Here is a 25,642-nt window from a genome sequence, read left to right on the forward strand (position 1 = left end):
GGTTTTCCCTCATCCATGCCTTTGTTACCTCTAGATTTGACTATCCCAATGCTCTCCTGGCCGGCCTCCCATCTTCCCCCCTCCATAACCTTGAGCTCATCCAAAACTCTGCTGCCTGTATCCTAACTCGCACCAAGTCTCATTCTCCCATCACCCCTGTGCTCGCTGACCTACATTGGCTCCTGGTCCGGGAACGCAATGATTTTAAAATTCTCATCCTTATGGCCAAATCCCTCCATGGTCTCACCCCTCCCTCTTTCTGTAACCTCCTCCAGCCCTACAACCCACCAAGATCTCTGTGCTCCTCCAATTCTGGTCTCTTGCGCATCCCCGATTTTAATCGCTCCACCATTGGCGGCCGTTCCTTCAGCTGCCTAGGCCCTAAGCTCTGGAATTCCCTCCCTAAACCTCTCCGCCTCTCTCCCCTCCTTTAAGACTCTCTTTAAAACCTACCTCTTTGACCAATCTTTTGGTCACCTGTCCTAATATCTCCATATGTGCCTTGGTGTCAAATATTGTCTGATAATCGCTCCTGTTAAGTACTTTGGGGCGTTTCACTACATTAAAGGCACTATATAAATGCAAATTGTTTTCTCCTCTCCTCTCCTGAAGGTGCTGAGCCTGTCAGAGGTCGTGTTCCACGTGACCTTGCTTCATGTTTGAACCTAAACAGTGAGTATCGTCAGGCTGTTCAACTGCAGAGGCATCAATGCCGAGCCCCCAACATCCACATAATGTACACTCACAGGATGGGCCCGCTGCCTGATTCTTCTACTCCCTGCCTGGGGCGCTGAGGTGAAGCCCCTCTCCCAACTCCCACCCTCCCTGAACTGCTGTCCTGGCTCAGATTTCCCAAGAACACAGACCCAGGGCTCAACCCTAGGGCTTTCTGGCTCCTACATCCATCGAACCATCAGGGAAGCTGTATGATTCCCGTTGACACTGGTGACATGGACCCTGCACTATCTTAGGGCCAGTTGACCGGCCGTGGTACACGGCATGGCCAACAGGCATGGTGTAGATGTCGGGCACTACCCACCCTTGGCCTCCTCTCCCATTCCCAGGAGTGGGCCCCATTCCTACCCTCCTTCCTGCAGATTGGTAAGATCACAAATACAGTACACGGCACATAGAGTACATGGCACAAACAGTACATGGCACATAGAGTACACGGCACAAACAGTACATGGCATATAGAGTACACGGCACAAACAGTACACGGCACATAGAGTACACGGCACATGGAGTACACGGCACAAACAGTACACGGCACAAACAGTACATGGCACATAGAGTACACGGCACATGGAGTACACGCCACATGGAGTACACGGCACAAACAGTACACGGCACAAACAGTACATGGCACATAGAGTACACGGCACATGGAGTACACGGCACATGGAGTACACGGCACAAACAGTACACGGCACAAACAGTACATGGCACATAGAGTACACGGCACAAACAGTACACGGCACAAACAGTACATGGCACATAGAGTACACGGCACATAGAGTACACGGCACATAGAGTACACGGCACATGGAGTACACGGCACAAACAGTACACGGCACATAGAGTACACGGCACATGGAGTACACGGCACAAACAGTACACGGCACAAACAGTACACGGCACAAACAGTACACGGCACAAACAGTACACGGCACATAGAGTACACGGCACATGGAGTACACGGCACATGGAGTACACGGCACATAGAGTACATGGCACATAGAGTACATGGCACATAGAGTACATGGCACATAGAGTACACGGCACATAGAGTACACGGCACATGGAGTACATGGCACATAGAGTACATGGCACATAGAGTACACGGCACATGGAGTACATGGCACATAGAGTACACGGCACATGGAGTACATGGCACATAGAGTACATGGCACATGGAGTACACGGCACATGGAGTACACGGCACATGGAGTACATGGCACATAGAGTACATGGCACATAGAGTACACGGCACATGGAGTACATGGCACATAGAGTACACGGCACATGGAGTACATGGCACATAGAGTACATGGCACATAGAGTACACGGCACATGGAGTACATGGCACATAGAGTACACGGCACATGGAGTACATGGCACATAGAGTACATGGCACATAGAGTACACGGCACATGGAGTACACGGCACATGGAGTACATGGCACATAGAGTACATGGCACATAGAGTACATGGCACATAGAGTACACGGCACATGGAGTACATGGCACATAGAGTACACGGCACATGGAGTACACGGCGCATAGAGTACACGGCACATGGAGTACACGGCACATGGAGTACATGGCACATGGAGTACACGGCACATAGAGTACACGGCACATGGAGTACATGGCACATGGAGTACACAGCACATGGAGTACACGGCACATAGAGTACACGGCACATGGTGCATAGAGTACGTGGTGCATACACTGCATGGCACATAGAGTACATGAGACATACAGTACAAAGCACATGCAAAACATTACACATACAGTAAATGCCACACATAATATGATATTAATTTACCTTTTATTGTTCAATCCGACCTCTCTAAATCCTTTAGCGAATGGATTATGGTCAATCTTCAATTTTGTAATCTGGAACGATGGTGAATAATAGAATCAGTTATTTGCTTTCACCCAGGGTAAGGTGATAATTCAGTAAATCCGTGCTGTGTGACGGGTCAGCGTGACGGGTCAGCGTGATGGGTCACCGTGACGGGTCAGTGTGACGGGTCAGTGTGATGGGTCACCGTGACGGGTCAGGGTGACGGGTCAGTGTGATGGGTCAGTGTGATGGGTCAGGGTGACGGGTCAGTGTGACGGGTCAGTGTGACGGGTCAGCCTGATGGGTCAGCGTGACGGGTCAGTGTGACGGGATAGTGTGACGGGTCAGTGTGATGGGTCACCGTGACGGGTCAGTGTGACGGGTCAGTGTGATGGGTCAGTGTGACGGGTCAGTGTGACGGGTCACCGTGATGGGTCAGTGTGACGGGTCACCGTGATGGGTCAGTGTGACGGGTCAGTGTGACGGGTCAGTGTGATGGGTCAGTGTGACGGGTCAGTGTGATGGGTCACCGTGATGGGTCAGTGTGACGGGTCAGTGTGATGGGTCAGTGTGACGGGTCACCGTGATGGGTCAGTGTGATGGGTCACCGTGACGGGTCAGGGTGACGGGTCAGTATGATGGGTCAGTGTGACGGGTCACCGTGATGGGTCAGTGTGACGGGTCAGTGTGATGGGTCAGTGTGACGGGTCACCGTGATGGGTCAGTGTGATGGGTCAGTGTGACGGGTCAGTGTGATGGGTCAGTGTGACGGGTCAGGGTGACGGGTCAGTGTGATGGGTCAGTGTGACGGGTCAGTGTGACGGGTCAGGGTGACGGGTCAGTGTGACGGGTCAGTGTGATGGGTCAGTGTGACGGGTCACCGTGATGGGTCAGTGTGATGGGTCAGTGTGACGGGTCAGGGTGACGGGTCAGTGTGACGGGTCAGTGTGACGGGTCACCGTGATGGGTCAGTGTGATGGGTCAGTGTGATGGGTCAGCCTGACAGGTCACCGTGACGGGTCAGCGTGACGGGTCACCGTGATAAGTCAGTGTGACGGGTCGGCGTGACGGGTCACCGTGACGGGTCAGCGTGACGGGTCACCGTGATAAGTCAGTGTGGCGGGTCAGTGTGATGAGTCAGTGTGACGGGTCACCGTGATGAGTCAGTGTGACGGGTCGGCGTGACGGGTCACCGTGACGGGTCAGCGTGACGGGTCAGCCTGATGGGTCAGCGTGACGGGTCAGTGTGACGGGATAGTGTGACGGGTCAGTGTGATGGGTCACCGTGACGGGTCAGGGTGACGGGTCAGTGTGATGGGTCAGTGTGACGGGTCAGGGTGACGGGTCAGTGTGATGGGTCAGTGTGACGGGTCAGTGTGACGGGTCAGGGTGACGGGTCAGTGTGACGGGTCAGTGTGATGGGTCAGTGTGACGGGTCACCGTGATGGGTCAGTGTGATGGGTCAGTGTGACGGGTCAGGGTGACGGGTCAGTGTGACGGGTCAGTGTGACGGGTCACCGTGATGGGTCAGTGTGATGGGTCAGTGTGATGGGTCAGCATGACAGGTCACCGTGACGGGTCAGCGTGACGGGTCACCGTGATAAGTCAGTGTGACGGGTCGGCGTGACGGGTCACCGTGACGGGTCAGCGTGACGGGTCACCGTGATAAGTCAGTGTGGCGGGTCAGTGTGATGAGTCAGTGTGACGGGTCACCATGATGAGTCAGTGTGACGGGTCGGCGTGACGGGTCACCGTGACGGGTCAGCGTGACGGGTCAACGTGACGGGTCAGCGTGGCACTTGCCCAAGTCTGTAATGGACAATCCAAATGGGTGCTGTAAAATGGATCTGAGGACGTTCCAAACAGAAGGGGCGAATTACACCCGGGGATTAATTTTACCCCTACCGCCTGGCAGCAACAGTGCGGGCGGAGGGTTAAGATGGCGGGTGGGGATTGGACCATGTTCCCAACACGTTCCCGCCCCCAACCATCTTAAGTGACATCAGATCAGGCATGGGAGGGCCGCCCCCATGGGCAGGCGGGGGCCTACTCGAGAGTCTAAAGTCACGGCCCAATGATGTAATCGGCTCTACAGTCCGTTTATACTCACGGATTTGGGGCCAAACATCTATATCATGGCGGGAGGCAGCGGAGTGACCAGGAGAAGGCAGGGTAAGTGTTTCAATGTTACTTTTCTGTGGAATCCTGGTGGGCCAGGAGGAGTAGGAGTGCTGCCCTGAGCCCTGCAAGGAGATAGCGGGCCTCCTGAGCCCCGGGCCTTACCTCACCTGCCCAGTCCTTGCAGCTTCATTCGAACTCCCAGAGGAGCACGAACCTCACGCCGGGCGGTGTTCCCCTGTGTCCTCGGGCTCGTGACCCGATTTCTCCCACCGCCCACTCCTGCCACATTCGCGTGAGAGACTGCACCGCTTTATTGAAACGAGGCCCGGACGTTAAAACGGCCCCGGGCCTCATGCTGAACTCTCCTCGGGGGGGGAGTCCCCCCCCCCCAGTTAAAGCCGACCCCCTGGAGGCAGCACAGGATCACTGCACCCACCCCGGTGCAGTGGGAGAAGTCGACTCGTGCCCAGCTACCACACCCTCTGCTAATGCAGTGGATGGGTTTTCAAAAGGCCTTCGATAAGGTACAGCACTGTAGACTCATGGAATCATAGAAAGGTTACAGCACAGAAGGAGGCCATTCGGCCCGTCGAGCCCATGCCAGCTCTCTGCAAGAGTAATCCAGCTGGTCCCACTCCCCCGCCCTATCCCCGTAGACCTCCAATTTTTTTCCTTTCAAGTACTTATCCAGTTCCCTTTTGAAGGCCATGATTGAATCTGCCTCCACCACCCCCTCGGGCAGTGAATTCCAGATCCTAACCACTCGCTGTGTAAAAAAGTTTTTCCTCATGTCACCTTTGGTTCTGTTGCCGATCACCTTAAATCTACGTCCTCTGGTTCTTGACCCTTCCGCCAATGGGAACAGTTTCTCTCTATCTACTCTGTCTAGACCCTTCATGATTTTGAATACCTCGATCAAATCTCCTCGCAACCGTCTCTGTTCCAAGGAGAACAACCCCAGCTTCTCCAGTCTATGCACATAACTAAAGTCCCTCATCCCTGGAATCATTCTGGTAAATCTCTTCTGCACCCTCTCTAAGGCCTTCACATCTTTCCTAAAGTGCGGTGCCCAGAACTGGACACAATACTCCAGCTGTGGCTAAACTAGTGTTTTATAAAGGTTCATCATGACTTCCTTGCCTTTGTACTCTATGCCTCTATTTATAAAGCCCAGGATCCCACGTGTTTTTTAACTGCTTTCTCAACCTGCCCTGTCACCTTCAACGATTTGTGCAGATATACCCCCAGATCTCTCTGTTCCTGTACCCCTTTTGGAATTGTGCCATTTAGTTTCTCTAGCCTCTCCTCGTTCTTCCTGCCAAACCACGCTATCAGAAGTAGTTGAGGCAAAGAGCATAGATGCATTTAAGGGGAAGCTGGATAAACACATGAGGGAGAAAGGAATGGAAAGATATGTTGATGGGGTTAGATGAAGTAGGGAGGGAGGAGGCTCGTGTGGAGCATAAACACCGGCATGGACCAGTTGGGCCGAATGGCCTGTTTCTTGGATGTAGACTCGATGTAACTCTCTGGTATCTTGCCCAGGTGCCCATTCTACACTAGTAATCCAGAGAGTGAACTTTGGCCCTGTCCTTCAGTACCCGATCGCACACACCACCCCTGACTGACCCAGAGAGCCAGCACTGCACTCACCATCAAGAACCATGTGGGTCTGGTAGTTGTAGTGGTTCTATAACTGGACTAATCATCGAGGTCAAATCACCACAAATTCAGTTTAAACAATTTGGATTGTTGGAGTGTCATAAATAGCCATCTGGTTCACTAATGTCCTTTAGGGAAGGAAACCTGCCATCCTCACCCGTTCTGGGCCTATATGTGACTCCAGTCTCAGCCCAGCGTGGTTGACTCTTAACTGCCCTCTGAAGAGGCCGAGCAAGATACTCCCAGTGCGGTTGAAGAAGGCCCACCACCACCTTCTCAGGGCGATTAGGGATGGGCAATAAATGCGGCCTAGCCAATGACGGCCATATCCTGAGGATGAATTATGAAACAGCAAGCGCCCCACTCCCCAACAAACGGACCCGGCTCCTCGTTCCTTCTTGTTTCAAGGCCGGCCCCTCTGAACTGAGCCTCACTCCTGCTCCCCCCTCTGCCTCTCGCTGACTGAGGGGAGGTACACGGTCTGTATTTGAGGCCTCTCCACACGGCGGGTCCCGTCCCACCGCCAGAAACTGCTCCTACGCAGGCGTGACCGATACATAGTGCGGGCCCTCACCTTCTCGTTCTGGTAGGCGGTGACTGCCATAAAGACGGTCTCAGGGAAGGTGAAGGTTTGGAAGATGCTCCATCGAACACCAAACGGGTTCTCCTCCTGCACAATGTGGAAGCGAGGCTGGTAACGGTGCATCGAGTGCAAGATAATCTGAAACAGGGCAAGGGTGAAATGGTCAGTGACTGCGCATCAGTGCAGGGAGACATCCTTACATGGCCCACACCAGCTCACTGGGTCAAGGCACCAGCCAGTGTGGGCCACACGGAGCACAAGGTCCTGGCCTCAATCCCACCTTACACTGAGTAGCTGACCTCAATAAGGACGTGACCTTTGGCCTTTGGGGCAGGGTTTATGTAGGTCGATGTCCCTGCCCTGGGAGTATTTGATGGGACAGTGTAGAGGGAGCTTTACTCTGTATCTAACCCGTGCTGTACCTGCCCTGGGAGTGTTTGATGGGGCAGTGTAGAGGGAGCTTTACTCTGTATCTAACCCGTGCTGCACCTGCCCTGGGAGTGTTTGATGGGACAGTGTAGAGGGAGCTTTACTCTGTATCTAACCCGTGCTGTACCTGTCCTGGGAGTGTTTGATGGGACAGTGTAGAGGGAGCTTTACTCAGTATCTAACCTGTGCTGTACCTGCCCTGGGAGTGTTTGATGGGACAGTGTAGAGGGAGCTTTATTCTGTATCTAACCCGTGCTGTACCTGCCCTGGGAGTGTTTGATGGGACAGTGTAGAGGGAGCTTTACTCTGTATCTAACCCTGTACCTGCCCTGGGAGTGTTTGATGGGACAGTGTAGAGGGAGCTTTACTCTGTATCTAACCCGTGCTGTACCTGCCCTGGGAGTGTTTGATGGGGCAGTGTAGAGGGAGCTTTACTCTGTATCTAACCCGTGCTGTACCTGTCCTGGGAGTGTTTGATGGGACAGTGTAGAGGGAGCTTTACTCAGTATCTAACCTGTGCTGTACCTGCCCTGGGAGTGTTTGATGGGACAGTGTAGAGGGAGCTTTATTCTGTATCTAACCCGTGCTGTACCTGCCCTGGGAGTGTTTGATGGGACAGTGTAGAGGGAGCTTTACTCTGTATCTAACCCGTGCTGTACCTGTCCTGGGAGTGTTTGATGGGACAGTGTAGAGGGAGCTTTACTCTGTATCTAACCCGTGCTGTACCTGTCCTGGGAGTGTTTGATGGGACAGTGTAGAGGGAGCTTTACTCTGTATCTAACCCGTGCTGTACCTGCCCTGGGAGTGTTTGATGGGACTGTGTAGAGGGAGCTTTACTCTGTATCTAACCCGTGCTGTACCTGCCCTGGGAGTGTTTGATGGGACAGTGTAGAGGGAGCTTTACTCTGTATCTAACCCGTTGATGACAGTTTGTCCAGTAAGCGGTGTAATTAACGGCACTGATTAGTAATGCCATGACACGCAAAACATATATTATGGGATGGTGGCATGTACATGACGATGTCATCAACGAGAGGCGTGTCTAGTGCATGCAGCCAGTGCAGCACTTTGACGAGGCTCGGTTAGAGCAGGCGGGCTCTATGACCCTGGGGAATTTGGGTCTTGTTGGCAGTGAGACTTGATGGGTCTGTGGGAAGCAGCACCCGGGGAAAGCTGTAAGGGCCGTGTGGTCCCTGAGCAGGGAACGCCGGATACCGAGCGATGAGCAGGAGAGAAAGGTTCAGAAACAGTAAATCAAGCAGCAGGTGGGGGTCAGGGGTCGTTGTCACCTACATGTCCGGATTGGTCGAGCGTGTTGTTGGTGAGCTTCAGTTTGCGGAAGTGGACGGCCTGTTTCATCCAGTGGCTGCCCAGAGCCGGGGAGTCCGGGTGGATGTAGGTCACACAGGGAGGCTGGGGCTCAGACTTTCCAGCCACCCCCCATTGGTCCTTATACCACTGCAGAGAGAAACAGAGCAACATTACCCAGGGCCCAGGTACCAGCCTTCACCCAGGGCCCAGGTACCAGCCTTCACCCAGGGCCCAGGTACCAGCCTTCACCCAGGGCCCAGGTACCAGCCTTCACCCAGGGCCCAGGTACCAGCCTTCACCCAGGGCCCAGGTACCAGCCTTCACCCAGGGCCCAGGTACCAGCCTTCACCCCAGGGCCCAGGTACCAGCCTTCACCCAGGGCCCAGATACCAGCCTTCACCCAGGGCCCAGATACCAGCCTTCACCCCAGGGCCCAGATACCAGCCTTCACCCAGGGCCCAGATACCAGCCTTCACCCAGGGCCCAGGTACCAGCCTTCACCCAGGGCCCAGACCACAGGCCCCAGATACCAGCCTTCACCCAGGGCCCAGATACCAGCCTTCACCCAGGGCCCAGATACCAGCCTTCACCCAGGACCCAGACCACAGGCCCCAGATACCAGCCTTCACCCAGGGCCCAGACCACAGGCCCCAGATACCAGCCTTCACCCAGGGCCCAGATACCAGCCTTCACCCAGGGCCCAGACCACAGGCCCCAGATACCAGCCTTCACCCAGGGCCCAGATACCAGCCTTCACCCAGGGCCCAGATACCAGCCTTCACCCAAGGCCCAGATACCAGCCTTCACCCAGGGCCCAGGTACCAGCCTTCACCCAGGGCCCAGACCACAGGCCCCAGATACCAGCCTTCACCCAGGGCCCAGATACCAGCCTTCACCCAAGGCCCAGATACCAGCCTTCACCCAGGACCCAGATACCAGCCTTCACCCAGGGCCCAGACCACAGGCCCCAGATACCAGCCTTCACCCAGGGCCCAGATACCAGCCTTCACCCAAGGCCCAGATACCAGCCTTCACCCAGGGCCCAGATACCAGCCTTCACCCAGGGCCCAGGTACCAGCCTTCACCCAGGCCCCAGATACCATCCTTCACCCAGGGCCCAGATACCAGCCTTCACCCAGGGCCCAGATACCAGCCTTCACCCAGGGCCCAGATACCAGCCTTCACCCAGGGCCCAGATACCAGCCTTCACCCAGGGCCCAGGTACCAGCCTTCACCCAGGTCCCAGGTACCAGCCTTCACCCAGGGCCCAGGTACCAGCCTTCACCCAGGGCCCAGATACCAGCCTTCACCCAGGCCCCAGATACCAGCCTTCATCCAGGCCCCAGATACCAGCCTTCACCCAGGGCCCAGATACCAGCCTTCACCCAGGGCCCAGATACCAGCCTTCACCCAGGGCCCAGATACCAGCCTTCACACAGGGCCCAGATACCAGCCTTCACCCAGGCCCCAGATACCATCCTTCACCCAGGGCCCAGATACCAGCCTTCACCCAGGGCCCAGATACCAGCCTTCACCCAGGGCCCAGATACCAGCCTTCACCCAGGGCCCAGATACCAGCCTTCACCCAGGGCCCAGATACCAGCCTTCACCCAGGGCCCAGATACCAGCCTTCACCCAGGGCCCAGATACCAGCCTTCACCCAGGGCCCAGGTACCAGCCTTCACCCAGGCCCCAGGCCACAGGCCCCAGATACCAGCCTTCACCCAGGGCCCAGATACCAGCCTTCACCCAGGGCCCAGATACCAGCCTTCACCCAGGGCCCAGATACCAGCCTTCACCCAGGGCCCAGATACCAGCCTTCACACAGGCCCCAGATACCAGCCTTCACCCAGGCCCCAGATACCAGCCTTCACCCAGGGCCCAGATACCAGCCTTCACCCAGGGCCCAGATACCAGCCTTCACACAGGCCCCAGATACCAGCCTTCACCCAGGCCCCAGATACCAGCCTTCACCCGGGGCCCAGATACCAGCCTTCACCCAGGGCCCAGGTACCAGCCTTCACCCAGGACCCAGATACCAGCCTTCACCCAGGGCCCAGATACCAGCCTTCACCCAGGGCCCAGATACCAGCCTTCACCCAGGGCCCAGGTACCAGCCTTCACCCAGGCCCCAGGCCACAGGCCCCAGATACCAGCCTTCACCCAGGGCCCAGATACCAGCCTTCACCCAGGGCCCAGATACCAGCCTTCACCCAGGGCCCAGATACCAGCCTTCACCCAGGCCCCAGATACCAGCCTTCACCCAGGGCCCAGATACCAGCCTTCACCCAGGGCCCAGATACCAGCCTTCACCCAGGGCCCAGGTACCAGCCTTCACCCAGGCCCCAGGCCACAGGCCCCAGATACCAGCCTTCACCCAGGGCCCAGGTAACAGCCTTCACCCAGGCCCCAGGCCACAGGCCCCAGATACCATCCTTCACCCAGGGCCCAGATACCAGCCTTCACCCAGGGCCCAGATACCAGCCTTCACCCAGGGCCCAGATACCAGCCTTCACCCAGGGCCCAGGCCACAGGCCCCAGATACCAGCCTTCACCCCAGGGCCCAGATACCAGCCTTCACCCAGGGCCCAGATACCAGCCTTCACCCAGGGCCCAGGCCACAGGCCCCAGATACCAGCCTTCACCCAGGGCCCAGATACCAGCCTTCACCCAGGGCCCAGATACCAGCCTTCACCCAGGGCCCAGACCACAGGCCCCAGATACCAGCCTTCACCCAGGCCCCAGATACCAGCCTTCACCCAGGGCCCAGATACCAGCCTTCACCCAGGGCCCAGATACCAGCCTTCACCCAGGCCCCAGATACCAGCCTTCACCCAGGGCCAAGGCCACAGGCCCCAGATACCAGCCTTCACCCAGGGCCCAGGCCACAGGCCCCAGATACCAGCCTTCACCCAGGCCCCAGATACCAGCCTTCACCCAGGGCCCAGATACCAGCCTTCACCCAGGGCCCAGGCCACAGGCCCCAGATACCAGCCTTCACCCAGGGCCCAGGCCACAGGCCCCAGATACCAGCCTTCACCCCAGGGCCCAGATACCAGCCTTCACCCCAGGGCCCAGATACCAGCCTTCACCCCAGGGCCCAGGTCACAGGCCCCAGATACCAGCCTTCACCCCAGGGCCCAGATACCAGCCTTCACCCCAGGGCCCAGACCACAGGCCCCAGATACCAGCCTTCACCCAGGGCCCAGGCCACAGGCCCCAGATACCAGCCTTCACCCCAGGGCCCAGACCACAGGCCCCAGATACCAGCCTTCACACAGGGCCCAGGCCACAGGCCCCAGATACCAGCCTTCACCCAGGGCCCAGGCCACAGGCCCCAGATACCAGCCTTCACCCAGGGCCCAGATACCAGCCTTCACCCAGGGCCCAGATACCAGCCTTCACCCAGGGCCCAGATACCAGCCTTCACCCAGGGCCCAGATACCAGCCTTCACCCAGGGCCCAGATACCAGCCTTCACCCAGGGCCCAGATACCAGCCTTCACCCAGGGCCCAGATACCAGCCTTCACCCAGGCCCCAGATACCAGCCTTCACCCAGGCCCCAGATACCAGCCTTCACCCAGGGCCCAGGTACCAGCCTTCACCCAGGCCCCAGATACCAGCCTTCACCCAGGGCCCAGATACCAGCCTTCACCCAGGGCCCAGGTACCAGCCTTCACCCAGGCCCCAGGCCACAGGCCCCAGATACCAGCCTTCACCCAGGCCCCAGATACCAGCCTTCACACAGGGCCCAGATACCAGCCTTCACCCAGGGCCCAGATACCAGCCTTCACCCAGGGCCCAGGTACCAGCCTTCACCCAGGCCCCAGATACCAGCCTTCACACAGGGCCCAGATACCAGCCTTCACCCAGGGCCCAGATACCAGCCTTCACCCAGGGCCCAGATACCAGCCTTCACCCAGGGCCCAGGCCACAGGCCCCAGATACCAGCCTTCACCCAGGGCCCAGATACCAGCCTTCACCCAGGGCCCAGATACCAGCCTTCACCCAGGGCCCAGGCCACAGGCCCCAGATACCAGCCTTCACCCAGGGCCCAGGCCACAGGCCCCAGATACCAGCCTTCACCCAGGGCCCAGATACCAGCCTTCACCCAGGGCCCAGATACCAGCCTTCACCCAGGGCCCAGGCCACAGGCCCCAGATACCAGCCTTCACCCAGGGCCCAGATACCAGCCTTCACCCAGGGCCCAGATACCAGCCTTCACCCAGGCCCCAGATACCAGCCTTCACCCAGGGCCCAGGCCACAGGCCCCAGATACCAGCCTTCACCGAGGGCCCAGGCCACAGGCCCCAGTTACCAGCCTTCTCCCAGGCCCCAGATACCAGCCTTCACCCAGGGCCCAGGTCACAGGCCCCAGATACCAGCCTTCACCCAGGCCCCAGATACCAGCCTTCACCCAGGGCCCAGATACCAGCCTTCACCCAGGGCCCAGGCCACAGGCCCCAGATACCAGCCTTCACCCAGGGCCCAGGCCACAGGCCCCAGATACCAGCCTTCACCCCAGGGCCCAGATACCAGCCTTCACCCCAGGGCCCAGATACCAGCCTTCACCCCAGGGCCCAGGTCACAGGCCCCAGATACCAGCCTTCACCCCAGGGCCCAGATACCAGCCTTCACCCCAGGGCCCAGACCACAGGCCCCAGATACCAGCCTTCACCCAGGGCCCAGGCCACAGGCCCCAGATACCAGCCTTCACCCAGGGCCCAGGCCACAGGCCCCAGATACCAGCCTTCACCCAGGGCCCAGGCCACAGGCCCCAGATACCAGCCTTCACCCAGGGCCCAGGCCACAGGCCCCAGATACCAGCCTTCACCCCAGGGCCCAGACCACAGGCCCCAGATACCAGCCTTCACCCAGGGCCCAGACCACAGGCCCCAGATACCAGCCTTCACCCAGGGCCCAGGCCACAGGCCCCAGATACCAGCCTTCACCCAGGGCCCAGGCCACAGGCCCCAGATACCAGCCTTCACCCCAGGGCCCAGACCACAGGCCCCAGATACCAGCCTTCACCCAGGGCCCAGGCCACAGGCCCCAGATACCAGCCTTCACCCCAGGGCCCAGACCACAGGCCCCAGATACCAGCCTTCACCCAGGGCCCAGGCCACAGGCCCCAGATACAAGCCTTCACCCCAGTGTTCCACGGTCCACTCTAGCCCAGCTGGGACTGGGTTAGACACCCCCAAAAGGGAGCCCGCCAGTGCAGGGGGAGGAACCACTTGAACAGAGTGGAAGAACCCCAAAGATCAGAAATCGGATTCATTTTTTAGGCCATGGACTGAGCCAAAGCCAAGGCCCCAGAAAAATGTGCTTTAAGGACTAGCACCTAAGGTGAAGGAGGGATTCCCATTACAGGGCATTCTCTTTCCAAAAAGGACATCTGGGAGTCATTTGCTACTGTGCCGGGCCTTAGAGAGGGTGCAGAAGAGATTTACTAGAATGATTCCAGGTAAGAGGGACTTTAGTTACGTGGATAGACTGGAGAAGCTGGGGTTGTTCTCCTTGGAACAGAGACGGTTGCGAGGAGATTTGATCGAGGTATTCAAAATCATGAAGGGTCTAGACAGAGTAGATAGAGAGAAACTGTTCCCATTGGCGAAAGGGTCAAGGACCAGAGGACATAGATTTAAGGTGATTGGCAAAAGAACCAAAGGCGACATGAGGAAAAACTATTTTACACAGCGAGTGGTTAGGATCTGGAATGCACGGCCCGAGGGGGTGGTGGAGGCAGATTCAATCATGGCCTTCAAAAGGGAATTGGATAAGTACTTGAAAGGAAAAAAATTGGAGGTCTACGGGGATAGGGCGGGGGAGTGGGACCAGCTGGATTGCTTTTGCACAGACCGGCGAGGACTCGATGGGCCGAATGGCCTCCTTCCGTGCTGTAACCTTTCTATGATTCTCTGATTTCTTCCACTGCCCTCTCCTGCTCGCCTGGCAGCACCCGAGGGTGATGGGATCAGCAGCAAAAGGTAGGGTAATGGGCCAGGTCACCGGGCCTGGCCTCACTGACATGCAGAGCACGGTGAAGGACAGCTGGCAGGCTCTCCGGCTCGGGCCGGGGGGAGGAAAGTCTCGGACGGACAGGGATGCGGGGATGGCCTGTGTTTCCTGCATTTTCTGCCGCTATGCTGTCAATTCAGCGTGGGGATATGCCAGGAAAATCCAGGGCACTGTTTGAACCTGCTGATTGAAACCGGTTTCAAAACCGGATTGATTAAAATGTTCATTCTCAGGGTATGGGCGAGGAGTTGCCAAGTACTGACCCTCCGACAGTGCAGCACTCCCTCAGTACTGACCCTCCGACAGTGCAGCACTCCCTCAGTACTGACCCTCCGACAGTGCAGCACTCCCTCAGTACTGACCCTCCGACAGTGCAGCACTCCCTCAGTACTGACCCTCCGACAGTGCAGCACTCCCTCAGTACTGACCCTCCGACAGTGCAGCACTCCCTCAGTACTGACCCTCCGACAGTGCAGCACTCCCTCAGTACTGACCCTCCGACAGTGCAGCACTCCCTCAGTACTGACCCTCCGACAGTGCAGCACTCCCTCAGTACTGACCCTCCGACAGTGCAGCACTCCCTCAGTACTGACCCTCCGACAGTGCAGCACTCCCTCAGTACTGACCCTCCGACAGTGCAGCACTCCCTCAGTACTGACCCTCCGACAGTGCAGCACTCCCTCAGTACTGACCCTCCGACAGTGCAGCACTCCCTCAGTACTGGCCCTCCGACAGTGCAGCACTCCCTCAGTACTGACCCTCCGACGGTGCAGCACTCCCTCAGTACTGACCCTCCGACAGTGCAGCACTCCCTCAGTACTGACCCTCCGACAGTGCAGCACTCCCTCAGTACTGACCCTCCGACGGTGCAGCACTCCCTCAGTACTGACCCTCCGACGGTGCAGCACTCCCTCAGTACTGACCCTCCGACGGTGCAGCACTCCCTCAGTACTGACCCTCCGACGGTGCAGCACTCCCTCAGTACTGACCCTCCGACGGTGCAGCACTCCCTCAGTACTGACCCTCCGACGGTGCAGCACTCCCTCAGTACTGACCCTCCGACAGTGCAGCACTCCCTCAGTACTGACCCTCCGACAGTGCAGCACTCCCTCAGTACTGACCCTCCGACAGTGCAGCACTCCCTCAGTACTGACCCTCCGACAGTGCAGCACTCCCTCAGTACTGACCCTCCGACAGTGCAGCACTCCCTCAGTACTGACCCTCCGACAGTGCAGCACTCCCTCAGTACTGACCCTCCGACGGTGCAGCACTCCCTCAGTACTGACCCTCCGACGGTGCAGCACTCCCTCAGTACTGACCCTCCGACAGTGCAGCACTCCCTCAGTACTGACCCTCCGACAGTGCAGCGCTCCCTCAGTACTGACCCTCCGACAGTGCAGCACTCCCTCAGTACTGACCCTCCGACAGTGCAGCGCTCCCTCAGTACTGACCCTCCGACAGTGCAGCGCTCCCTCAGTACTGACCCTCCGACGGTGCAGCGCTCCCTCAGTACTGACCCTCCGACAGTGCAGCACTCCCTCAGTACTGACCCTCCGACAGTGCAGCGCTCCCTCAGTACTGACCCTCCGACAGTGCAGCACTCCCTCAGTACTGACCCTCCGACAGTGCAGCACTCCCTCAGTACTGACCCTCCGACAGTGCAGCACTCCCTCAGTACTGACCCTCCGACAGTGCAGCACTCCCTCAGTACTGACCCTCCGACAGTGCAGCGCTCCCTCAGTACTGACCCTCCGACAGTGCAGCGCTCCCTCAGTACTGACCCTCCGACAGTGCAGCGCTCCCTCAGTACTGACCCTCCGACAGTGCAGCGCTCCCTCAGTACTGACCCTCCGACGGTGCAGCACTCCCTCAGTACTGACCCTCCGACGGTGCAGCACTCCCTCAGTACTGACCCTCCGACAGTGCAGCGCTCCCTCAGTACTGACCCTCCGACAGTGCAGCGCTCCCTCAGTACTGACCCTCCGACAGTGCAGCGCTCCCTCAGTACGGACCCTCCGACAGTGCAGCGCTCACTCAGTACCGCCCCTCCGACAGTGCAGCGCTCCCTCAGTACCGCCCCTCCGACAGTGCAGCGCTCCCTCAGCACTGACCCTCCGACAGTGCAGCGCTCCCTCAGCACTGACCCTCCGACAGTGCAGCGCTCCCTCAGCACTGACCCTCCGACAGTGCAGCGCTCCCTCAGCACTGACCCTCCGACAGTGCAGCTCTCCCTCAGTACTGACCCTCCGACAGTGCAGCGCTCCCTCAGCACTGACCCTCCGACAGTGCAGCGCTCCCTCAGCACTGACCCTCCGACAGTGCAGCACTCCCTCAGTACTGACCCTCCGACAGTGCAGCACTCCCTCAGCACTGACCCTCCGACGGTGCTGCACTCCCTCAGTACTGACCCTCCGACAGTGCAGCGCTCCCTCAGTACCGCCCCTCCGACAGTGCAGCGCTCCCTCAGTACCGCCCCTCCGACAGTGCAGCGCTCCCTCAGTACTGACCCTCCGACAGTGCAGCGCTCCCTCAGTACTGACCCTCCGACAGTGCAGCGCTCCCTCAGCACTGACCCTCCGACAGTGCAGCGCTCCCTCAGCACTGACCCTCCGACAGTGCAGCGCTCCCTCAGCACTGACCCTCCGACAGTGCAGCGCTCCCTCAGCACTGACCCTCCGACAGTGCAGCTCTCCCTCAGTACTGACCCTCCGACAGTGCAGCGCTCCCTCAGCACTGACCCTCCGACAGTGCAGCGCTCACTCAGCACTGACCCTCCGACAGTGCAGCACTCCCTCAGTACTGACCCTCCGACAGTGCAGCACTCCCTCAGCACTGACCCTCCGACGGTGCTGCACTCCCTCAGTACTGACCCTCCGACAGTGCAGCGCTCCCTCAGTACCGCCCCTCCGACAGTGCAGCGCTCCCTCAGTACCGCCCCTCCGACAGTGCAGCGCTCCCTCAGTACTGACCCTCCGACAGTGCAGCGCTCCCTCAGTACTGACCCTCCGACAGTGCAGCTCTCCCTCAGCACTGACCCTCCGACAGTGCAGCGCTCCCTCAGCACTGACCCTCCGACAGTGCAGCGCTCCCTCAGTACTGACCCTCCGACAGTGCAGCGCTCCCTCAGTACAGACCCTCCGACAGTGCAGCGCTCCCTCAGTACCGCCCCTCCGACAGTGCAGCGCTCCCTCAGTACCGCCCCTCCGACAGTGCAGCGCTCCCTCAGTACCGCCCCTCCGACAGTGCAGCGCTCCCTCAGCACTGACCCTCCGACAGTGCAGCGCTCCCTCAGCACTGACCCTCCGACAGTGCAGCGCTCCCTCAGTACTGACCCACCGACAGTGCAGCACTCCCTCAGTACTGACCCTCCGACAGTGCAGCACTCCCTCAGTACTGACCCTCCGACAGTGCAGCGCTCCCTCAGCACTGACCCTCCGACAGTGCAGCGCTCCCTCAGCACTGACCCTCCGACAGTGCAGCGCTCCCTCAGCACTGACCCTCCGACAGTGCAGCGCTCCCTCAGTACTGACCCTCCGACGGTGCAGCGCTCCCTCAGTACTGACCCTCCGACGGTGCAGCACTCCCTCAGTACTGACCCTCCGACAGTGCAGCGCTCCCTCAGTACTGACCCTCCGACAGTGCAGCGCTCCCTCAGCACTGACCCTCCGACAGTGTCGCGCTCCCTCAGTACTGACCCTCCCACAGTGCAGCACTCCCTCAGTACTGACCCTCCGACGGTGCAGCACTCCCTCAGTACTGACCCTCCGACAGTGCAGCACTCCCTCAGTACTGACCCTCCGACGGTGCAGCACTCCCTCAGTACTGACCCTCCGACAGTGCAGCGCTCCCTCAGTACTGACCCTCCGACAGTGCAGCGCTCCCTCAGTACTGACCCTCCGACAGTGCAGCACTCCCTCAGTACTGACCCTCCGACAGTGCAGCGCTCCCTCAGTACTGACCCTCCGACAGTGCAGCGCTCCCTCAGTACTGACCCTCCGACGGTGCAGCGCTCCCTCAGTACTGACCCTCCGACAGTGCAGCACTCCCTCAGTACTGACCCTCCGACAGTGCAGCGCTCCCTCAGTACTGACCCTCCGACAGTGCAGCACGCCCTCAGTACTGACCCTCCGACAGTGCAGCACTCCCTCAGTACTGACCCTCCGACAGTGCAGCACTCCCTCAGTACTGACCCTCCGACAGTGCAGCACTCCCTCAGTACTGACCCTCCGACAGTGCAGCGCTCCCTCAGTACTGACCCTCCGACAGTGCAGCGCTCCCTCAGTACTGACCCTCCGACAGTGCAGCGCTCCCTCAGTACTGACCCTCCGACAGTGCAGCACTCCCTCAGTACTGACCCTCCGACAGTGCAGCACTCCCTCAGTACTGACCCTCCGACAGTGCAGCGCTCCCTCAGTACTGACCCTCCGACAGTGCAGCGCTCCCTCAGTACTGACCCTCCGACAGTGCAGCGCTCCCTCAGTACGGACCCTCCGACAGTGCAGCGCTCCCTCAGTACCGCCCCTCCGACAGTGCAGCGCTCCCTCAGTACCGCCCCTCCGACAGTGCAGCGCTCCCTCAGTACCGCCCCTCCGACAGTGCAGCGCTCCCTCAGTACCGCCCCTCCGACAGTGCAGCGCTCCCTCAGTACTGACCCTCCGACAGTGCAGCGCTCCCTCAGCACTGACCCTCCGACAGTGCAGCACTCCCTCAGTACTGACCCTCCGACAGTGCAGCGCTCCCTCAGTACTGACCCTCCGACGGTGCAGCGCTCCCTCAGCACTGACCCTCCGACAGTGCAGCGCTCCCTCAGCACTGACCCTCCGACAGTGCAGCGCTCCCTCAGCACTGACCCTCCGACAGTGCAGCGCTCCCTCAGCACTGACCCTCCGACAGTGCAGCGCTCCCTCAGCACTGACCCTCCGACAGTGCAGCGCTCCCTCAGCACTGACCCTCCGACAGTGCAGCGCTCCCTCAGCACTGACCCTCCGACAGTGCAGCGCTCCCTCAGCACTGACCCTCCGACAGTGCAGCGCTCCCTCAGCACTGACCCTCCGACAGTGCAGCGCTCCCTCAGTACTGACCCTCCGACAGTGCAGCACTCCCTCAGCACTGACCCTCCGACGGTGCTGCACTCCCTCAGCACTGACCCTCCGACAGTGCAGCGCTCCCTCAGTACTGACCCTCCGACAGTGCAGCGCTCCCTCAGCACTGACCCTCCGACAGTGCAGTGCTCCCTCAGTACTGACCCTCCGACAGTGCAGCGCTCCCTCAGCACTGACCCTCCGACAGTGCAGCACTCCCTCAGTACTGACCCTCCAACAGTGCAGCGCTCCCTCAGTACTGACCCTCCGACAGTGCAGCGCTCCCTCAGTACTGACCCTCCGACAGTGCAGCGCTCCCTCAGTACCGCCCCTCCGACAGTGCAGCGCTCCCTCAGTACCGCCCCTCCGACAGTGCAGCGCTCCCTCAGTACCGCCCCTCCGACAGTGCAGCGCTCCCTCAGCACTGACCCTCCGACAGTGCAGCGCTCCCTCAGCACTGACCCTCCGACAGTGCAGCGCTCCCTCAGCACTGACCCACCGACAGTGCAGCGCTCCCTCAGCACTGACCCTCCGACAGTGCAGCGCTCCCTCAGCACTGACTCTCCGACAGTGCAGCGCTCCCTCAGCACTGACCCTCCGACAGTGCAGCACTCCCTCAGTACTGACCCTCCGACAGTGCTGCACTCCCTCAGCACTGACCCTCCGACGGTGCTGCACTCCCTCAGCACTGACCCTCCGACAGTGCAGCGCTCCCTCAGTACTGACCCTCCGACAGTGCAGCGCTCCCTCAGCACTGACCCTCCGACAGTGCAGCACTCCCTCAGTACTGACCCTCCGACAGTGCAGCACTCCCTCAGTACTGACCCTCCGACAGTGCAGCACTCCCTCAGCACTGACCCTCCGACGGTGCTGCACTCCCTCAGTACTGACCCTCCGACAGTGCAGCGCTCCCTCAGTACTGACCCTCCGACAGTGCAGCACTCCCTCAGTACTGACCCTCCGACAGTGCAGCGCTCCCTCAGTACTGACCCTCCGACAGTGCAGCGCTCCCTCAGTACTGACCCTCCGACAGTGCAGCGCTCCCTCAGTACTGACCCTCCGACAGTGCAGCGCTCCCTCAGTACTGACCCTCCGACAGTGCAGCACTCCCTCAGTACTGACCCTCCGACAGTGCAGCGCTCCCTCAGTACTGACCCTCCGACAGTGCAGCACTCCCTCAGTACTGACCCTCCGACAGTGCAGCACTCCCTCAGTACTGACCCTCCGACAGTGCAGCACTCCCTCAGTACTGACCCTCCGACAGTGCAGCGCTCCCTCAGTACTGACCCTCCGACAGTGCAGCACTCCCTCAGTACTGACCCTCCGACAGTGCAGCGCTCCCTCAGTACTGACCCTCCGACAGTGCAGCGCTCCCTCAGTACTGACCCTCCGACGGTGCAGCGCTCCCTCAGTACTGACCCTCCGACAGTGCAGCACTCCCTCAGTACTGACCCTCCGACAGTGCAGCGCTCCCTCAGTACTGACCCTCCGACAGTGCAGCACTCCCTCAGTACTGACCCTCTGACAGTGCAGCACTCCCTCAGTACTGACCCTCCGACAGTGCAGCACTCCCTCAGTACTGACCCTCCGACAGTGCAGCACTCCCTCAGCACTGACCCTCCGACAGTGCAGCACTCCCTCAGTACTGACCCTCCGACAGTGCAGCACTCCCTCAGTACTGACCCTCCGACAGTGCAGCGCTCCCTCAGTACTGACCCTCCGACAGTGCAGCGCTCCCTCAGTACTGACCCTCCGACAGTGCAGCGCTCCCTCAGTACTGACCCTCCGACAGTGCAGCACTCCCTCAGTACCTCACTGAAATGTCAGCCTTGTATATGAGCTCAAGCCTCTGAATTGGGACTTGAATCCATGACCTTCTGACTCGGAGGCGAGTGTGCTCCCACCGAGCCGTTGTTGACACTGAAGGCTGAGTGACAGCACCGGTTGCTATAGCGATGCCCCGTTGTCCCCTGGGCTTTTGTTCCCTCGAGTCCTCACCTTGTACCGCATTCCATCAGCGGGGACCAGGTCGACCATGATCATGTATCTGGAGAACGGCATTAACCCAGTCACGCTGACCTTACACTGAGGGAACATCCTCCTAAAGGAACACACTCCATTAAAAAGCAAATCAAACACTTCCCTCTTTACTGTCTGATCCATTTCCTTCCCCCCCTTCAGGGTCTCCCCACTCTTCCTCCCCCTCCTCACCTGGAGGTCCTGAGACCTGCTGGGCGACACTCTCAATACGTTGCCCAAGTGACCCATTCCTGGCGTGTGAGCCTGGAGGCCGAGTGGTGTGATGATGTTCAACTCTGGGGGGCATCGCAACCAAGCCCAATTCTGTCCTTACCCGACATCTAGACAGTTTCCAGCAATGAAGAGCGGGACCTGGGCTGAGATTCCTTGCCCGAAGAACGAGTGAACCCGTTGGGCTTTTACAAAATCCCAACAGTTTCCATTGGCCATTTCTTTCTGCTGCCAGCTCCACAAATTACCAGATTTCATAACCCGCCACTGGTGGGATTTGAACTCAGGACCGCGGGGTTGCAGGAGGGTGAGTCACGTGGGGCTTGGCAGGTGAGCCAGTTGTAGTGTTGGTCCTCCTATCCCGGCTGAGATTAGTAACTCAGTACAGAATAGGAATCAAACCTGGACCATTCTGGGCCTGTATGGCTCAGCGATTCATTGCAGGCAGTCTCTGGGCCATCAGAAACCGGGCATTATTCCCTTAACACCAACCACAAAGAGTTATCTAATTAGTCCCACTCCCCTGCTCTTTCCCCATAGCCCTGTAAATTTTTCCCCTTCAAGTATTTTATCCAATTCCCTTTTGAAAGTTATTGTTGAATCTGCTTCCACCACCCTTTCAGGCAGCGCATTCCAGATCATCACAACTCGCTGCATAAAAAAATTCTCCTCATCTCCCCTCTGGTTCTTTTGCCAATTACCTTAAATCTGTGTCCTCTGGTCACCGACCCTCTGCCACTGGAAACAGTTTCTCCTTATTTACTCTATCAAAACCACTCATGATTGTGAACACCTCTGTCAAATATCTTCTTAACCATCTCTGTCCTAAGGAGAACAACCCCAGCTTCTCCAGACTCTCCACGTATTTGAAGTCCCTCATCCCTGGAACCATTCTAGTAAATCTCCTCTGCACCCTCTCCAAGGCCTTGACATCCTTCCTAAAGTGTGGTGCCCAGAATTGGACACAACACTCCAGCTGGGGCCTAACCAGTGATTTATAAACATTTGGCATAACTTCCTTGCTTTTGTACTCTGTGATCAGCAAGGGAGTCAAAGGATATGGGGAAAAGGTGGAAAAGTGGAGTTGAGGTAATAATCAAATCAGCCATGGTCTCATTAAATGGCGGAGCAGGCTCGAAGGGCCAAATGGCCTGCTCCTGCTCCTATCTCTTATGGTCTTATGGTCTATGGCCTCTACTTATAACGCCAAGGATCCTGTATGCTTTTTTAACATCCTTCTCAACTTGTCCTGCCACCTTCAAAGATTTGTGTACCTATACCCCCAGGTCTCCGTTCCTGCACCCCCTTTAAAATTGTACCATTTAGTTTATATTGTATCTCCTCACTCTTCCTACCAAAATGTATCACTTCACACTTCTCTGCGTTAAATTGTATCTGCCATGTGTCTGCCCATTTCACCAGTCTAAGAGTACAGGGGAGCCTCATCCCAGGCCTCTACAGATGGGTCAGTGCACGACCTCCTGTCTGCACTTCATCAGGCCCAGGCCTGCAATGGCATGGGGAGATGGGAGCCCTTCGTGTGGGAGGTTCAGGTGCAAAGTTAGCCACGGGCCCTATCGACACCGTCAGCTGTATCCTCGGCCGTACCTCTGCCCCAGCCCTCAACCTTCTCCCTTTCTCTGCTTCTGCACCTGCCCCTCCCTCTCTCTCTGCCTCCCTGTATCTGCCCGTATCCTGGGATCGCTGTGGCCCCTTGTGATTGTTGGGGCACTTTACCTGCCCGTTTTGGTGATGATCATTTCGGTGCCAATCTCATGAAACTTCTGCCACAGTTGCTGGTCTTCCAGGGTCACCCTGATGCTGCTCCAGGAGTCGGCCTGGCTGGCAACGGCCCTCGGGGATGGTGAGGGCTCGCGCTCCAGGCGTGGCTTTGGCACTGAGGAAGAAAAACAATGGATTTAGTGAGCCAGAATCAGCACCCTGAACACGCACAGCCTGAGGCCTAGGCCTAGGCCAAAGCCTGCCCTCCTTCGCAAAACCTGCAGCGGAAATAATTTCACCGTTTAAAAATTTGTGAAAGAGGTCTGCGTTCTTTATAGAGGGAGAATTAGAGACTTGAGCCCATAATCCCGGCTGACACTCCAGTGCAGTACTGAGGGAGTGACGCTAAACCAAGGCCCCATCTGCCCCCTCGGGTAGATGTAAAAGATCCCGTGGGAGCACTACTGGAAGAAGAGCAGGGGAGTTCTCCCCGGTGTCCCAGCCAATATTGATCCCTCAATCAACATAACCAATACAAATTATTCGGTCATTATCTCATTGCTGTTTGTGGGATCTTGCTGTGCTCAAATTTCCGACATTACAACAGTGACTACACTTTAAAAGGACTTCATTTGCTGTGAAGCACTGTGGGACATCCTGAGGTCATGAAAGGCGCTATAGAAATACAAGTCTTCCTTTCTTTAGGAGGGAAAAGCCAATTCTTTACAGAGTGAGAACGGAGAGGCTTCACACCCTGCTGGAGGTAAAATGGGCACCATGTACCGAGGGTTACCATCTCTAAAATGTAAACAATTTTACAACACCAAGTTATAGTCCAGCAATTTTATTATCAAAATAAAATTGCTGGACTATAACTTGGTGTTGTAAAATTGTTTACAATTGTCAACCCCAGTCCATCACCGGCATCTCCACATCATCTCTAAAATGGGCACCGTGTATCGAGATTTACCATCTCTAAAATGGGCACCATGTACCGAGATTTACCATCCCTAAAATGGGCACCATGTACTGAGGGTCACCATCCCTAAAATGGGCACCGTGTGCCGAGATTTACCATTCCTAAAATGGGCACCATGTACTGAGGGTCACCATCCCTAAAATGGGCACCATGTACCGAGGGTCACCATCCCTAAAATGGGCACCGTGTACCGAGGGTCACCATCCCTAAAATGGGCACCATGTACCGAGGGTCACCATCCCTAAAATGGGCACCATGTACTGAGGGTCACCATCCCTAAAATGGGCACCATGTACCGAGGGTCACCATCCCTAAAATGGGCACCATGTACCGAGGGTCACCATCCCTAAAATGGGCACCATGTACCGAGGGTTACCATCCCTAAAATGGGCACCATGTACCGAGATTTACCAACCCTAAAATGGGCACCATGTACTGAGGGTCACCATCCCTAAAATGGGCACCATGTACCGAGGGTTACCATCCCTAAAATGGGCATCATGTACCGAGATTTACCATCCCTAAAATGGGCACCATGTACCGAGGGTTACCATCCCTAAAATGGGCACCATGTACCGAGGGTTACCATCCCTAAAATGGGCACCGTGTACCGAGATTTACCATCCCTAAAATGGGCACCATGTACCGAGATTTACCATCCCTAAAATGGGCACCATGTACCGAGATTTACCATCCCTAAAATGGGCACCGTGTATCGAGATTTACCAACCCTAAAATGGGCACCATGTACCGAGGGTTACCATCCCTAAAATGGGCACCATGTACCGAGGGTTACCATCCCTAAAATGGGCACCATGTACCGAGGGTTACCATCCCTAAAATGGGCACCGTGTACTGAGATTTACCAACCCTAAAATGGGCACCATGTACCGAGGGTCACCATCCCTAAAA

At 57.9% G+C, this 25,642-nt stretch overlaps 1 protein-coding gene across 1 annotated transcript in view; it reads right to left on the reverse strand.

The window, feature by feature from the left end:
• Window positions 1–25,642, reverse strand: part of tbx16 (T-box transcription factor 16) — a 50,971-nt gene that overhangs the window by 20,243 nt on the left and 5,086 nt on the right. Inside the window, exons 2-6 of the mRNA XM_068006349.1 lie at window positions 23,767–23,926; window positions 21,778–21,880; window positions 8,660–8,824; window positions 6,929–7,075; window positions 2,551–2,621 (exon numbers count right to left, since the gene is read on the reverse strand). Of these exons, the coding sequence (XP_067862450.1) occupies window positions 2,551–2,621; window positions 6,929–7,075; window positions 8,660–8,824; window positions 21,778–21,880; window positions 23,767–23,926 (646 nt within the window). The remainder of the gene's footprint in view (window positions 1–2,550; window positions 2,622–6,928; window positions 7,076–8,659; window positions 8,825–21,777; window positions 21,881–23,766; window positions 23,927–25,642) is intronic.

The sequence above is a fragment of the Heptranchias perlo genome, chromosome 25, assembly GCF_035084215.1.
Source record: "Heptranchias perlo isolate sHepPer1 chromosome 25, sHepPer1.hap1, whole genome shotgun sequence".
Classification (NCBI taxonomy): Eukaryota; Metazoa; Chordata; class Chondrichthyes; order Hexanchiformes; family Hexanchidae; genus Heptranchias; species Heptranchias perlo.